Source organism: Chiloscyllium plagiosum, unplaced genomic scaffold (assembly GCF_037043375.1).
Source record: "Chiloscyllium plagiosum isolate Xiang-an unplaced genomic scaffold, Cpla_swu_hap1 HiC_scaffold_28, whole genome shotgun sequence".
NCBI classification, from domain to species: domain Eukaryota; kingdom Metazoa; phylum Chordata; class Chondrichthyes; order Orectolobiformes; family Hemiscylliidae; genus Chiloscyllium; species Chiloscyllium plagiosum.
In genome coordinates, this window is record NW_028270166.1 from 19,529,100 (window position 1) to 19,546,928 (window position 17,829).

A 17,829-nucleotide genomic window follows, 5' to 3' on the forward strand; every position below is an offset into this window, starting at 1 on the left:
GCTCATTCTTCCATATATTTGGCCTTCATCTCAGAAACATCTCCTCATGGACAAAGAGGAGCATTGGCAGCCTCAAAAGGCCAGGTCCATTAAGCATGTATGGTATGGTCACAGAGCAATTTTCCTAGACCTGAATAAGGAAGAAAAAAAATGGTTATCCATTTGAGAGAAGGGCAGCTTCATGCACAGCTCTAAACTGATTGTTTTCCTTGTCCCTTGGTTTAAGAACAGAAGTTCATATATTATCTCAAACCTTATTGCCTTAACCAATAATCCCTTCACCCTTCCACAACAATAATAGCCCTTCAGTTCACAACTGAAGACTTGAAACAGAAGATTTTAATCAGCCAGTTTTGGGGATAAAGACAAGATAATCTTCTATGTTTAGTGATGGAGGAGAAGGATGGAGAGTTAAAGTAGCATGGACAAAACCCAAAGCTGCGTCTCTATCACATCATCGCTGAGATTAAACTGTTTGTTACAGCTAGTGTCAGCTGCATGCAATTTTGCTTATATACTGCCATAGATCATTGTATTACTGCGTGAAAATAAACTCCTGTTATTGACTGATGTCTATTACATACAAGTCTTGTGTGATAATAATACACCACATCCAGAAAACCATTGATATTGTTGGTGACAGGAGATGCCTGTTAGTTTTTATAAATCTGGTTCTCCTTGCTGTCTGTGGATAACAGAAGGTTGCTAGCAGAAGGTATTTTCTAGAGTCCTTAAGGGGCATTAGAAAGGCATGTTATAGAAAGGCAGAAAATCTAGCATTTCTATACACACTGCTAGTGCACTGTATATGAAAAATGGAAGAACACTACAATAGAAACTATCCTGTTTGTGGACAGTTCAAGAGATGTGGGTGCCCCTGGCTAGCTTATTGCCCAGAAGGCAGTTAAGAATCAACCATATTGCTATGGCTTTCAAGTCATATGTAGGCCAGACCATGCAAGGATAGTAGAGGAAATTAAAAGACATGAGTGAACCAGATGCATTTTTTTACAATTGGCAACTTGCCATTGGGTTAGCTTTTAATTCCAGGTTTTTGATTTATTCAAACTTTATCCTCTGCCTTGGTGGGATTCGAACACATGTCCCCAGGACAATGGTCTGGCATTCTTGGATTGCTAGTCTAGTGAAAGTATTACTCCACAACCACCATCACCTCTCTCTATTTGGTGAAGGAACTCTGGAGAATTGCAGCACTGAATCATCAAGGTCTTTACAGGCAAGAACCAGTTCACATAACCTGGCCTTTATTGAAGGCCAGGATTGGCCTGAAGATCTTTCATTGTAACAAGACTGCTGTTAGCCTGAATACAGGCCTTCGTCTGTCTGAAATTCTGAAGTTTCTATCATCTTTTTTGTCAATCTGTTGCAATTTCAGAAACATTCACATTCTCCTTCCAACAGCCAAACAAAATCCATATTTGACTAATAATTCACCTCTGTTATCTTTCTTTCTATTCAAATCATATCTGTCTCTGAACCCTCAAGCACATCATCACGCGTGCTTTGATCAATGCTCACTGCAGCCCCGAATTCTTTTTCAGTCGGTACCTTGACAGAGATTTTCTAGGACTCGATTCTCTAATCAAGTTGGTGCAGTGTTGTGCCCTCAAATCTCATCCTGTCATCAGGGCTAAGCTGCCAGTTTATAAACGCCACTGAAAAATAGGGCAAGATAATGAAGTGAAAATCCTAAATTAGGGGAAAGTATTAAAGTGGTTTTGTGTTTGAATACAGAACAGGCATTTGGAGGAAAATCCGGGCATTGAAGTCTTATTTGGGCAGCATGTCTGTCAAGTCACACAGCTACTCCGGGGTTTACCGGATGCAGAGTCTCAGCAGAGCTGGATTCAAGTCAGCTCAAAAGGAATAAGACAAGTGACACAAATGTATTGCAGTTTTGCTTTGTTATAGCCCTGTTACACACCATCTTTCAAGATTGATTAATGTCTGCTACTCTGTTTACATCAATGAAGTTGTTAATCATAGTTCTAATTAAATTTAAGAGGTTTTGAGATGGCTGGGTGCAGGTCAATAATGGACACTAAAACTGACATTTGTTGGTAACAGGAAACATGCTTACTGCCCGCTGACTATCAGCACACTAAATGTGATCTGAAGGGAACTGTCAGTTTCACAGGATATATCATTGCCCTGGTGCATCACCTCAATGAGCACAGGAGACACCTGGCTGGCTGAATTACATATGTCCTGTATATTTTGTCTCTCTGGTTAGAATGGACTTCCGCACAAACAAAGTTTGTTTATTATAGGTAATCAGACTGGTTGATAGGCAATACTAGTAAATACTCGTCTCATATTTCCACATGGGCCACATAGTCTAAGATTGACTTATTGGATCAGCAATGCACAGAGGTTTCGAGATGGCTGAGAAATTGAAATCAATAAACCTGGCAAGTTACAGTAGTCCCCCCCCGTACCTGTGGGGGATACGTTCCAAGACCTACTGCGGAAGCCCGAAACCACGGATCGGAGCGAACACATTCATTTAAATGGGAAATTTACCTTCCCAGCATCCCCCGTCCCTGCTTCTGGAATCTTCCCAGTAATATGTTTGGGCCGTGGTAAACTGCGGATAACTGAAACTGCAGAAAACAATTCTGAAGATACGGCGGTCGCCCTGTATATGTTGAAACGTATAGCGTTGGAAAAGCACAGCAGGTCAGGCAGCATCTGAGGAGTAGGAGAATTAACATTTTGGGCATTAGCCCTTCATCAGTTATATGTTGGCACCATCAACAATTAGCATACTCCAGTTGTACACCAGGGTGCTCAGGGAGGTATTATTTCTGCTCAGGATCTAATTTGAACTTTGAATAAAACACATTTGAATGGATTAACTTCCTTGGCACTTTTCTTTACCACTGTAGCTAATATCTTTGCCCTAAATATATCTCCCTGCAGGAGTTATTGCTGATTTTAGATTAAATACATCAGCTGTGCATTGCGAAAAAGTGCATGGAAGAAATAAAATAAACCTTTTAATCAATTCTATCTCAACTTTTCACTGGTTTTATACACTTTTAGTTATACGTTTGGAAGAATAGTTGTGCTATAATTCAGAACCCTGCATTGATTGGTCCACGGATAGGAAATTATTTCAATAAATCTGGAATTAAAAGACTAGTCTCAATAATGATTGTGAAAATATCAGGTTGCTACGCAAACCCAACTGGTTCACAATTGTGCTTTTCAGGTAGGAAATGTGCCGTTCTTACCTAGTCTGCCCGATATGAGTCAAGACCCACAGCAACGTGATTAACTCCTAGCTGCCCTCCGAAATAGCTAAGCAAGTTACTCATTTAACAAGGATTGACAGTAGTGTAAATTATGTGATTCCCAAAGGATGCCCACATTCATGAGTCAATAAAAAGAAATGCAGAGCTCAAAGTCTTCCTTTTTTCCCTCATAACACCACTTTTTTTTGATTCACTCTTTTTGGCTTTTTTTTCTTGATTCATTGCTCAATTTTCACACAGTTACTAAACTTCCCCTGTGATACAGAACACCCAGCTGTTCCGTGTAGAACTAGTTTGTAAAGAGATAATTCATAAATCTGTCTCCAGTTTCAAAGAAAGGCACATAATTTAAAAATATTCCTATCACTACACAATCATTTTTTAACAGATACAATACAAACTATGACAGAAGCCAATAGAAAAATTAAATAAAAGAGATTAGGCATTAATTCAACTGTTTCTACAACCATGGGAGACTGGTTAGTAAAGATAGATCTCACAGAATACAGGGAGAACTAGCCATTTGGATACGGAACTGGCTCAAAGGTAGAAGACAGAGGGTGGTGGTGGAGGGTTGTTTTTCAGACTGGAGGCCTGTGACCAGTGGAGTGCCACAAGGATTGGTGCTGGGTCCTCTATTTTTTGTCATTTACATAAATGATTTGGATGCGAGCATAAGAGGTACAGTTAGTAAGTTTACAGGTGACAGCAAAATTGGAGGTGTAGTGGACAGCGAAGAAGGTTAGTGCTGAAAAATGTGTTGCTGGAAAAGCGCAGCAGATCAGGCAGCATCAAAGGAGCAGGAGAATCGACGTTTCGGGCATAAGCCCTTCTTCAGGAATCAAGGCTGAAGAAGGGCTTATGCCCGAAACGTCGATTCTCCTGCTCCTTTGATGCTGCCTGACCTGCTGCGCTTTTCCAGCAACACATTTTTCAGCTCTGATCTCCAGCATCTGCAATCCTCACTTTCTCCCAGCAAAGAAGGTTACCTCAGATTACAACAGGATCTTGACCAGATGGGCCATTGGGCTGAGAAGTGGCAGATGGAGTTTAATTCAGATAAATGTGAATTTTGGGAAAGCAAATCTCGGCAGGACTTATACACTTAATGGTAAGGTCCTAGGGAGTGTTGCTGAACAAAGAGACCTTGGAGTGCAGGTTCATAACTCCTTGAAAGTGGAGTCACAGGTAGATAGGATAGTGAAGAAGGCATTCGGTATGCTTTCCTTTATTGGTCAGAGTATTGAGTACAGGAGTTGGGAGGTCATGTTGCGGCTGTACAGGACATTGGTTAGGCCACTGTTGGAATGTAGCATGCAATTCTGGTCTCCTTCCTATCGGAAAGATGTTGTGAAACCGGAAAGGATTCAGAAAAGATTTACAAGGATGTTGCCAGGGTTGGAGGATTTGAGCTACAGGGAGAGGCTGAACAGGCTGGGGCTGTTTTCCCTGGAGCGTTGGAGGCTGAGGAGTGACCGTATAGAGGTTTACAAAATTATGCAGGGCATGGATAGGGTAAATAGGCAAAGTCTTTTCCCTGGGGTCAGGGAGTCCAGAACTAGAGGGCATAGGTTTAGGGTGAGAGGGGAAAGATATAAAAGAGACCTAAGGGGCAACGTTTTCACACAACGGGTGGTACGTGTATGGAATGAGCTGCCAGAGGAAGTGGTGGAGGCTGGTACAATTGCAACATTTAAAAGGCATTTGGATGGGTATATGAATAGGAAGAGTTTGGAGGGATATGGGCCAGGTGCTGACAGGTGGGACTAGATTGGGCTGGGATATCTGGTCAGCATAGATGGGTTGGACCGAAGAGTCTGGTTCCATGCTGTACGTCTCTATGACTCTACGACTCTAAATATTTCAGAAATAGATCAGAGTTAGCACTGAGTTATTCATAAGGTTCCAAAGAACATTGTTAATATTTGTCTAATCTTGACTATGGGTGCCAGGTTTCTTACGGTATAATCTATCGTTACAGGCTGTGTTCAATCCAGGAGGTCTGTGTTCAAATCCCACCTGTGCTGGAGGTGTGTCATGTTGGGTAGATTAAAAATAATTTTAATGGTCTTTTTGCACAATGGTAGTGCCACTACCTCCAGACTACCAGATTGTGTTTCAGATCCAGCTGGCCAAAGGTATATCATTATAACATGTCTGAAGAGGTTGTTTCCAACTTCCTTGCAATCTAGCTAGGTCTCTAGGTTAGAACGTCCGGGTTCATAATTCCACTTATTCCAGAGGTGTGTCATAACATCTCTGAACAGGTTGATTAAAGTTTATCTATGTTCTGTTGGTAAGTGACATTTGCAAAGCCTAATAATAGCTAAATATTTATATTTAAATGTGTACTCCCTCCAATATATTTTCAACTTCAGAGGCTTTTCTACATGTTAGTTTATTGTATGGATGGTATATTTGTTACCTGAAGTATTTTAGAGGAAATTTCGTCCTGTCTCTTAGAAAGGACCCAGTCTGCTGTATGAAATTGTGCTGGAATGTGATCTAGGGGTAGGTGCTTAGGGATGATGATTTCTTCTCAATGGCCAAATAATAAAATTCTTCTCTATTGCTAATGCACTGAGTAATAAAGTGCATTGAACATTCATCATATTAACCAAATCTTTAACCTATTTAAAATTTGTTTAACTTGTTAATGTAGTGCAGAGAGAGTTTTTTTTTGTCATAATGTTAATCAGTGTATGGAATCAGTGTGTTGAAGAATTTCAACTCTCTGAAATGAACCTGAACAATGTAGAGTAAATGAGGAATTCTGAGGAAAGTTCCAGACCCCAATGAAGCCTGGATAGCAAGTCCATGAATAATCAAACTAGCCTGGGAGAGCAGTTCCTGGGCGACTGGAAGTTTTTATTGTAGGAATTTTGAAACATCCTACCAATGATAGAAATGTGAGGAAGTGAAAATACATAAAATATCCTGCTGCATATCAATAGCAATAATTTACATCTTAGTGGTACAATAGATTAAAGGGGAATGCCTATGTAGGCAAAAGGGAAGAATGTAAAAACAAATAATTTCAAACTCTTGTGTCTGGGGCAGGGTTTCCATCAACAAGCAGTTTAACTGCAGTCTAAGAGGCTCTCAATATTTTGTTACACATTTGCATTGTCATTTCCTAATGGAATAATTTGTGTTTGTTAGGGTCTCCGAAGAGACACCAGTTTCATCGACAGCGTGCTGCCAGTGAGAGCATGGAACATGAAGATCAGGACCCCCACCAGACTGATATTATCCAGTACATTGCCCACACAGATGATGTCACCTTTGGGACCCCTTCGACTCCATTTGCACAACCTCCCTCTAGTCCACCTCCATCAGCTGGCAGGTATTGTTCAATCAGTTGTGATTCAATTAATCAGAATAACTTATTTTGCATTTTTCAATGTAAATTTAAGCTATTAGTTATAAACATGCGTGCATCTGTGTGTGTTATCTCTGGGAGGATGCACGGTTGTATCAGTTTGATACAGTGGATAGAATAATACTGGGGTTTCAGCGACTTGGCCTATCGCGAGATTTGTGGCAGAATCAAGCAAGCAGATTGACGAGGCTGATCTTGATGTTAGAAGCATCTTGTTCCATCTTTTACGCTTTTGATAAGTAACACAGCAATTGGTAGCAGCAAGGTGCCAATTAAGAGGGATTATTGCTAGTTAGATGACTTGCGAACAGCCCAACTCACCTTATTAATTTTCAGCTTTTATATCTTACTACACATGCCAAACAAGCTTTGAATATCAGCCCAGGGATTTAGAAATGGTCAGTCAGTCAGTAGAGGTGGCCAGAGCCAGGATGCTGTCCAGGTAAGGGATGAGGAGCTGAATATCAAGCAGCCCACCACCCGCCATGAGTCTTTCTTTTCTCTTGGGCATGATGTGGAGCTGCTGGTGTTGGACTGGGGTGGGCAAAGTTAAAAAATCACACAACACCAAGTTATAATTCAACAGGTTTATTTGGAAGTACTTGCTTTTGGAGCACTGTTCCTTCATCAGGTAGCTGTGGAGCAGGAATCTAAAGACACAGAATTACACTTACATAAGATACACTCACACTTATCCCGAGAATGTGACTTAGAAGAAGTTCTGGGATTTACATGTTATTGAACCGAAACCTGCAACCCATTCTAAAAGGTGAAAGACTTAACAGCAATCAAGGTTTGTTCAATATATATCTTTTCAGTTGCGTGACACTGCGATCTTTTGTTATAAATTCTGTGTCTTATGATCTTGTTCCACAGCTGCCTGATGAAAGAACAGCACTCCGAAAGCTAGTACTTCCAAATAAACCTGTTGGACTATAACCTGGTGTTGTGTGATTTTTGACTTTGTTTTCTTGGGGACTGTTTTCTTCCTGGAATGAGTGAGAGGCAAGTATTAAAGGAGTTGGAACAGACAGCAAGGTATTATTTATGATGTCCCAAGTGAATGATCAGGCAGCACAGAGCAGAGTTAGTGGTGTCAGTGTTGGGATGGGTGACAGTGAAGGAGGGAAGATGTCACAGGCATAGTGAGAGTGGTAGAGGATGAGCCATTGTGGGAGATGGGTACAATAGCAGAGTTGGTGTATGTAAGGTATCAGAAGGAAGATAGCGGCACTTAGGTAGATAGAGTGACGAAAGACATTGTGAGCTTCTTCCTACAGACCTGGGTATTCCTCCAGATGGCAAAGATTGATTCAACCAGAGTGGCAACCTCCAACCAGGCTGACTGGTCTGGTGATGAGCTGTCCATTGCTGGTCCTGGAGGAATAGGAATCCCCATGTTTGCACCACCCCACCTCGGAGGACCTACGTGTATCTTCCCTCTGCCATGTCAGGAGCAAATGTCTGGAGCTGTGCAGGCAGCTGCAGACAGACTGTGTTTGTCTGGTCCGCAACTGGCTTCGAAAGACAATGCGGGACAAAGGATGCCAATGAATTCTGGGATATCTACTGAGTGGCGTGGTCAGAGTTGGACATGATGAATGCCATAGGGGCCTAGTAGATAGTTAATAAGGCGCATTTTGTCAGACGGGTCAGAAATCTTGCTAGGCATCAAGACAACAATCCCTCTGTAAAACTCGATGTTACTCAGAATTAGTTGGAAAAAAGTCAGATTCAGCCCTATAAGTACAATTAGTGTGTGTGCATAAGTGTATTCATATAAAAGTGCATGTAAAATGGTGAATGGCATGTACAAGTGCATGAGTTTGAGTGTGTGCAGGTGTGTTGGTATATGCACGACTGTGTGAAAGTGGGTGCAGAACACAGACTTACCAAATTTCTTAACAAAAGAATTACATACTTCTAAGTATTGAATGACAGCTTCTCAGTAGATGACTCATTTGATGCTTGAATTAATATTATTTTGCACTGAATATGTCACAACGAGGGTAACTTTGACTTTGCACGATAGTGTAAAATGTGCAGCAGCACAATGGCAGCCCATTTTATATCTCTTCCTCTTTTCATTTTGTTTGGAATCACTGTAAGTTAAAAATGGGGAAAACAAGTGTGACATCGGTTGCAAATTCTTGAGTACCCTTTCTTCACTATCTCACAGAGTCAAAATTACTTCAGCAAAATGGACTCTTTTGTAACAATGAATCCGAATTATCCTTAACTTACACCAAGAGCTAATCAATTTTAAAATAATTTCCTGCATTTCAGGAAATAAAACTAAATGCTAAAATGATGATGGCCAGACCTGAGTATTAAGAAACACCTGGCTGAAGGGCAGAAAGGAAAATCTGGTGGAATGATCATATGCCAGTAACAGGATCAGCCAGAATTTCCTTCTATTTAAGTTAATTTAAATCCTGGAGGCGCTGAGAGGCCAAGCAAACTCCCTGCCAGATTTTACATTTTGCACTGCAAATGACATTGAACAAAAAACTCCCAATGACTGAATAAATATATTTGAGAACAGACTATATTCTAGAAAATAGCAAATACTATAAAGAGTTTTAAAATCTAAGTTGACTCTGACTGTTCAACTGATGCTGTTAAATTATTTCCATTCAGTTTTATGCTTTACAACACTTCTTCCTTGAACACAATTCCATATATTATTCATCGCAAGATTTGACACATATTCTTCAAGAGATGTGTACAACATAAAATAGGCAAATTGTAATTCCTGGCAGGAAGAATTACTTTTGTTGCTGCATGGCACTAAGCATGCGTTGAATGCATTCACAATGTCAAAATGCAAAACAGGAATAAATCTTCAGACCTGGCCACGCCACGCCTCTCCCCGGTTTATTATTTTATGAAACGTATATTGTTACTCTGTTTTTTGGTTGCATATTCTGCAACTAGCCTGATTGCCAGTGACATCGCAGTATATGCTCCAGTTGGTCAGTGGAGTCTGTATGAAACATGGCAGAGGATCGAGCTACAAAGAAGGAAGTCTTTGCATTAAGTCAAAACAAAAGGCTACTGTGAAACTCCTGTCATTGTTCTGGCTCAAGTGTGAGCTCAGTTTGGGTACCAAACTGAGCATAACCTGCCCACTGGCAACCTGAATCAATGCACAAAGAAATGTGAATGCTGGGAATTCTTTGAACCAGACATAGTTCAGGAATGTAAACATGGCTTATCCATATTCATAAAATGGAGCAACAGTTGATTAATTCTATAGTTTTGAGGCAGGAAGCTTGGATTCACAGCAGAGAATATTATTTTCTAATCAACAATATTAATCAGACACCTTTGCAGCAAATGGGACTTGAACCTGGGCCTCCTGGTCCAGAGGTAGGGACATTACCACTGTGCCACAAGAGTTTTCCAGATGCTCTGTAGCAAAATATAGCAGTTGATTCATAGCAACTGTGATCTCATAGTCTCTTCCAACTGGGTAGATCCCACGTCTCCTTTTATACTTGATGTAGGGGCAAGTGCTTTCTGGGAAGTAACTCAGGCTTGGTAGCATCATTGAACATTTCCAGTTATCCACTCGGGGGGAGTGTAGGGTGGCACTACCACAGCATCACATTCCACTGGGAAACAGAACATTATTTAACTCCCCAGGCTAAACACTGACATAAACTTTACTACCATTCTGCCATTAAAAATTGTGTGAGTTTTCATAGTGTTGTGAGACAGTGGAGGATATATTGGCATGAACTTTCTGAAGTTCATATGAACTGGTATGAACTCAGCGTGAGTGAGGCTGTCTGAGAAATAAATCACAAGTAACTGCAGGGGTCTTTAAATTATATACAAGGGGAGGTTATAATGTGCTTCACAATATCCTCCATGTTGCATGACATAATATTGAATTCAAGAATTTCCATGGCACTTAAAAAATGGAAGGCTGGATTTTGGCTAGCTCAAGTTGGGTATTTGGTCGACTTACCAGACCCAACCTTGTTAAAAAGTACCCCTGGATCAAGCAATTTCTGCTTAGGGAGAGCAGGTATAGGATAGAATCACTCCTGTTAACCCCAGAAGCAAAGCCCAGCTGCCATGGGAATGGACAGGTACCAAGATGGGCTATTTAGAAGATCCACCTCAGATCTCCATGATTTTGACTTGGTTGTTGTGCAAGTTGTTAGGTCCTCCAGCCTACACTTCTCACATCCCTTCAGCTACCCCCATTTTACCTTGATACCACTAAATGCACCCGGCCACCTCCATCCCAGTTCATTCAACCAATCCAAACCCCCATTGCCCTCTTTTAAATTCCGTACCAACTCAAGTTCACATCACAATAATGCCACATGCTCTCCATGTCCCTTGACTCCCTTTCCATGGCCCATCAAACCCTCCATGACACCTGCATAGTCACTCAACCTGCATCCATCATGGGTAGACCTCAGGAGCTATGTGAAGATGATAAAATCAAACAAGGGAGAGGCCAAAGTGTTGAATTTTTTTTCAAGAAGGAGTTATGTATAGTTCTTAGGACTAAAGGGATCTATGAGGAGAAACAGGAACAGGATGCTGAGTTAGATGATTAGCCATGATCATTATGAATGATGGAGTTGACTCAAACGGCCATTTGGCCTATTTCTGCATCTATTTTCTAAATTTTGACATCTTTAAATCTCTTCAAGTGTTAATATCTTATAAGAACAAACCACCTTTAATCAGACCACATCAAAGACCCAGTGAAGCTGAGAAACTGTAGACTCAGAAACCCTTGATCAGACAATTCTAGCATTTGAAACCCAACCAAGCATATCATCATGACACTGCACAACTGCACAACTAAATGCTGCCATTTTTTTAGCTTATGCCTGTCGCACATAGCAGTACAGTAGAGAATTGTTTCAGATGGCTTGTGTCTTACTTTCACTCTGATCCTACATGCCGTTCTATTCCATCATTCTGTGCGCTCTGGGTTATGTCATCATAACAACTAAGACGGGGATCCATTGGAACTTAGCACTTAGATTGAATGGCCCAGCTGAGTTTGGATATCCCTCATGTCAGAACCATGTTCCACCACCATAAAGCCCCCACCATTCCCCTACCATCAAAAATTGGATTTGTCAGAAATAAGTCCACAGTCCTCCCAACTCTGCAAAGTTCATCTCCACAGTTCCTTCATGTCTCACTTGTACCTGTGAAGACTTCACCTTTAGTTGTTTTTTTATCATCTGTATACATTTGCAACCTTATTCTTGCTCCCAGATTTGAAAGAACGACTTTATATGCTTCACTTTTAAAAGTAACTGCAAGAGGCCAAATTTCTCTTTCCTGACACTTCTTTAACCCTCAGTAACTCCTCGATCTTGTTAGAGTATGTGTCTAACTAAGATTTTAGTATACTTTCCCATATTTGGGGAAAGTATTTTGGTCACTTCTCTTGCACCTCTGGAAAGAATACGAGAAAAAATAATTATTGATCTTATCTCACATCTAACCTTTAGGATCTCCTTAACCTCCAAGTATACCATCCTCTAGGCTATTCCTCCTCCATATGATTACATTTCATCACACATTTCATGCTGTGAATCGTTGGCCCTAATATTTGCAGGGAAGGACAGAGTGGATCTAGTTATGGATGAGAAATCCGAAACTTTTGGGAAGATGAGGATTTTGACAAATTTATTGGCAGGACCGCATGCTTCTATTTAATTCTGCTTTGAGCTTGGCAGGGACCAGATAGTTAGCAATGCAAAGTGCAATCTGTTAGAAGATAGTTATAGCAAAATAGCAAATTGTTAATGCTCCTTTAATAAAAGTAACTCCTTCTGGAATAGAAATCCATAACCTAAGCCAGCCAGGTTTCAGAGAAATTCCCCAGGTCGCCTTATTTAATGGGGCACGGTGAGAAGTAAAATAACCAACTGTGGTGGAGAGATTGAAGTTGACAGACGTATGCTTGAGAGCAGAGAGGAATGTTTTAAAAGCACATGCCCTGCAGAATCCAGGTTCCCATCTCCATTTAGCTGTTGAGTTTCCCAGATCCAGGGACAACCAGACCAAAAGCACAGCAGAAGACAGACTTAAACATTACTTTGAACTTAGCTGTCCAGTCTCTCAAGAATGAAAGCTGAAAATGTGTTGCTGGAAAAGCGCAGCAGGTCAGGCCCAAAATGTCGATTCTCCTGCTCCTTGGATGCTGCCTGATCTGCTGCACTTTTCCAGCAACACATTTTCAGCTCTGATCTCCAGCATCTGCAGTCCTCACTTTCCCTCAAGAATGGGATACAAACACACCACACAAACTGCCACTATAAACATGGATGTAGGTACATGGGAAGCACCAGATGGGATTGGTTATGTGATTTTAATATTTAAACCCTCCAACCCTCTCCTGCTCACTTTATCAAACTGAGCCTGTTGTGGGTGCTCAAAATGATGCAACTTCTAATAAATCTGCTGTTTGCAATTGCTCAGTGTACATTTCAGAGAAAGACATTCTCAAGGTTTCCAAGTCAATATTCACCCCTAAACCGACATCAGCAAAAACAGATTAGCTTACCAGTTATCTCAGTGCTGTGCAGAACATCGCTGTGTGTAAAATGAGTGATGACTAGCTAAATTTAAAAAAACTGATGCACTTGAAACTAATTTCTTGTTCTGAAATATTTATAGTTGTTCCTTAGATCTATGAATACACCCTTTATAAATCTATTTCTCACTTCATACTGTGCTGATTTATTTCATTGTCACACACTAGAAAACAAAAATAATAATTCTATATTGATAACTTTATTAATACATCTAATTATAACCTAAATATGATCAACTTGCCATTCTTACAGAAGTTTATTCACAAGTAGAATTGAGAGTGCGAGAAGTTTTGGGCAGAATTTTACCTGAATGACCCACTAGCACTGATAAGGGAGCAAATGGCATGGGCTTTTCTGATGCTTCTTACCTCAACTATGGAATTGGATCCCACTTCTGGGTTTTCTGATCAATCTTCAAGCCTCAGACCCTGGTGGGAGTCAAAATGGCCACCATGTTACAATATTCAGGATACTGGTGGTAGTAATGGTAGAGTAGTAATGTGGGACAGCTACTCCATCGTTCTGCCAACACCCCATTCCCCCAAAATCATCACCACACCCAATTCTCTGAGACATCTCCAGATTGGGAGCTGTGAACCATTGGGACCAGAATCAATACTGTTCCCACTAAACCAGAGGAAGAGGCCATGCACTGAAGGAAGGCCGACCAGGCTGGAACTGCTTGATGAATTGTACTGCAAGAGGATGCTCAAGGATACCAAAGGAAAGGGAGCCATCAACCTCATCAGGACGATGATGGTGAGTGACGTGTCACATTCACACCTATCTTCATCAATCTTCTCCAACATAACTTGTCTCTGACCAATGTAACTTGCTACTGCACCCACTGTTCTCTCACCAGGCATCTCCTTCATCACCAGTTTGTATCCATCACATACCCATCCCTCACAGTGACCCTCCACAAATGCTGATCCACTATCATCTCATTACCGTTCATTTCTGACATCCATAACACTGCTTTATCTTCTTGCAGGACAAGAGAGCACAGAGACCCAGGGAGAGGCAGAGAGCTGTGGGGGAAGCTCTTAAATATTCAACTCTCTGACTGCTGTGGAGGACAACACATTAAAATGTTATGGCGTGATGGAGAACATGACCATGGGAGATGGAGAGATTGTCACCTCCCAGATACCTGATGGCACAGTTAAATATCACCCAGCTAAATGGAACCTACATCACTTATGTTGCAGTGGTGTGATCTGTATGATAGCCTGTGCAATGATGAGTTTGAACCCTTTCCCCTTGGCAGATCTATTTTCATGCCTTTCAGCTCCCACAGGTTCTTAAAGAGTAATGGAGGAGCTGAAGTAGGAAGAGACCCAGGTGACCTCAGAGAAGGTGGCACACTCTGAGGAAGCACTTTCACACAGTTCATCTCACCTTCCAGTATTTCAGATGCATAGAAAACGATGTAGCCTCTAAGGCAAGTAGATGTCACCTGGTGAACTGCACATGGCTTTTGTGCAGGAGCAGGTTTTGGAGATGGGGGAAGCAGCAGAGAGTTCACACTGGAGGGTATAATTCCCTCCAAACTCTGCACAACTGGATGCATATGCTGAGTTTGGAGGGTCATCGACCAAAAGGACCAATCTGGAGCAGCTACCGAGACTGTGTGAGGCTCTGTCAACATTTCAGGGGACTATGCTCAAAGAGAGACTGGAGACATTTACCTTCATTCTGTCTTAGGTCTTTGCACTGATGGTCCACCTGCAAGGAAAGAGTGGTCAGATGGATGGAGCAATTGAGTATGTATGGACCTTCACTGAATGACCTACATCCTTAGTTCATCATCTTCAGTAGTTTGGAGGAAAGCCTCATCTCGACTATGTATGAAACACTCCCCAGCTCTTGTCTAGCAGGGCTGTGAAAGTGGGCCATGAGAATGAAGATGGACACATGGAGGTGAGGGCACTGCTCAAAAACTTCGCACACCTCCCATCTTTCCCCCCACGCAGCAAGAGCCCCTAAATTTAGGATCCCTGCCTCAGTGACCACGTCTGCTGCTGCACAAGTACAAGTGGGAAGTCCATAGTGGGGGGTCCCCAGAGTTCAATATGCAGAGAGCATTGACCACTCAGTCAGAGCAGAGGAACAAGCAACCTGTACCTAGCTGTACTGAAGCCACAGGAGTCAAAACAGGAAGAGCTAACAGGATGAAGAAAAGAAAAGCTAGGTTACGCTAGAGGACCATGTATTAAAGTGTCAAAATGAAAGATTTATTTATGCTAGCAACTTTATTTCAAATCTGAAAATGTGTTGCTGGAAAAGCGCAGCAGGTCAGGCAGCATCCAAGGAACAGGAGAATCGACGTTTCGGGCATGAGCCCTTCTTCAGGAATGAGGAAAGTGTGTCCAGCGGGCTAAGATAAAAGGTAGGGAGGAGGGACTTGGGGGAGGGGCATTGGAAATGCGATTGGTAGAAGGAGGTCAAGGTGAGGGTGATAGGCCGGAGTGGGGTGGGGGCGGAGAGGTCAGGAAGAAGATTGCAGGTTAGGAAGGCGGTGCTGAGTTTGAGGGATTTGACTGAGACAAGGTGGGGAGAGGGGAAATGAGGAAACTGGAGAAATCTGAGTTCAACTTTATTTCAAATATCCATTACCCAGTCATTTCTATGGTCTGTCAATAGGTCAGGACTCTTGAGATAAATGTAATAATAACAGCAGAAACTGACCTGTGAGTGTCAGTGGGATGGATGAGTTATTGACAGTGGGAATGCTTTATGCTGTGGGAAATGATTTCAGCATTGATGAGCCTCATGATTGCACAACCTCAGACTGGCTGAATCCTTCCTAATGAAGGGCTCCGGCCTGAAACGTCGATTTTCCTGCTCCTTGGATGCTGCCTGACCTGCTGTGCTTTTCCAGCACCACTCTAATCTTGAATCCTATCAGTACATGGCCATCTTGTGTATATCTGGGAGCTAGGTGTGCTGCTGTCAGCAACTGGCCACATCCAGCTCCTCTTCCTGTTGGTCCTCCCCTTCTGCATATTCAGAGTGGTTATCAGCTTCCTCTCCTCCAACTCCAGCCCTCCCAGTTGTGCTCTGATGCTCAAGATGCAGCAGACCATTGTCATTTATAGATCCGTACTGGTGCATATGGATGGTTGCCTAGGCTCCTGAATCGCATCCGCCCAACAGTTGTTGTGCACATGTGGTTTCAGTTATGCCTTTCTTGTACATCAGTGTCATTAACCCTATTCATAGAGAGACTCCTTAGCCTACAAACAATTATCCATTATATCTGTTTGAGGCTTGGATGATCTTTGAGAGACTTGACGGGTTTAGAGTGAAAGCATCATGGCCACTTCTTGCTACCTTACACAGACATCATGAATATTTTCTAGTAGTTACGTACCAGCTGCACATTAATGCAATGGAATCGTTTTCCTTGACAAATTTTGCTGGTTGAACCTCTGGCACCTTGATTGCTATGTGGCTGTAAACAGTCAGTTCCTCGAGTCTGGCAATTTAGGCAATGCAGCAATCTGAGAGCCCTTGCATTGAGAATGGCTCATGGCTTGCAAAGTGAACCTGACCTTGTAAACATGGGATCAGGACATCTCAGAGGCAGATCTGTGTGTAGCAGATTGTAAAATCCTCAAGATATCATCAGCAGATCCTTGGAGGCAAACAAATTCAGGGCTGTCATCATCTTAACCACCTTAACTCTCAATGTATTCGCAGCTGGACTAAGAAATCTCCCAAAATGTGGCAGAGGTCAGTCCTGACCTACCAAGAAAGTCTGAGCTGCCTAAAGCACCATTGTCCATACATAGCAAGATAACTATTCCTCTGTTAGTAAATCTTACATGCATGGAATCAGTACTTAGGAGCTGAAGCTCTGTGTTTATCCCCTCTCCCTGGTGGAGCCATCTGGCTGAGACAAAATTGCTGTTTGCTGCTCCTGCTATTACTTCTGTTCATGTTGGTGTCACTCCTGCAGCTGGTGGTGTTTGCAAACACAGCTTCTCTTGCTGTTTTTCAGAGCTCTGAGGTAGAGCAACAGAAGTGCAGATCAAAGTTGAAGGGTCACAGAAGTGACAGCCATACTCTCACATCTGGCTCTAAGAGCAAGATACTTTCATTTAGGAAAAGAAACCGTTGTCATGGTGCAGGATTTTAAGACTTCCAAGCCTGTCAACTTCACAAGCTTGTCAGCAATTCCCACTGGGCTGTCTTCTTGTTGACCCAGTTGGTTTCAAACATCCCAGGAAATCCATGCTTTGACAGCTAATGCCAAAATGGAGGATTAAGTCTTCAATAAATTGCCTTCTGGCAAAGTTGAATTGCAAACCCACTCATCACTTGCATGATTCAGTACTCAGACTTGTTAAATGTGGAAGTCTGCAGGTTTATATCAGATGCCTGACAGGCTCATGATTTTTTTTTGCTAATACTGTGATTGAACAGGTGTACTGTTTCCTCTTGTAATCCTATTCCTCCATTGACCACAACAAAAATTAAATTTAGCCAAGTTGGTTATATGGTCAATTATATAGGTCTTAGACTGTGTCTACTTCAATGTGAAGAGCAAGGTTTCTTACATCAGCAGCAAATAACTGAT

General features: G+C 41.9%; 1 protein-coding gene across 5 annotated transcripts in view; it reads left to right on the forward strand.

The window, feature by feature from the left end:
- The window catches only part of cbarpb (CACN subunit beta associated regulatory protein b), a 203,648-nt gene that overhangs the window by 170,900 nt on the left and 14,919 nt on the right, over positions 1-17,829 (forward strand). For all 5 annotated transcript variants that reach the window (XM_087976026.1, XM_043721245.2, XM_043721246.2 and 2 more), the window contains one exon: positions 6,441-6,624. In XM_087976026.1, coding sequence (XP_087832152.1) covers positions 6,441-6,624 — 184 coding nt within the window. The remainder of the gene's footprint in view (positions 1-6,440; positions 6,625-17,829) is intronic.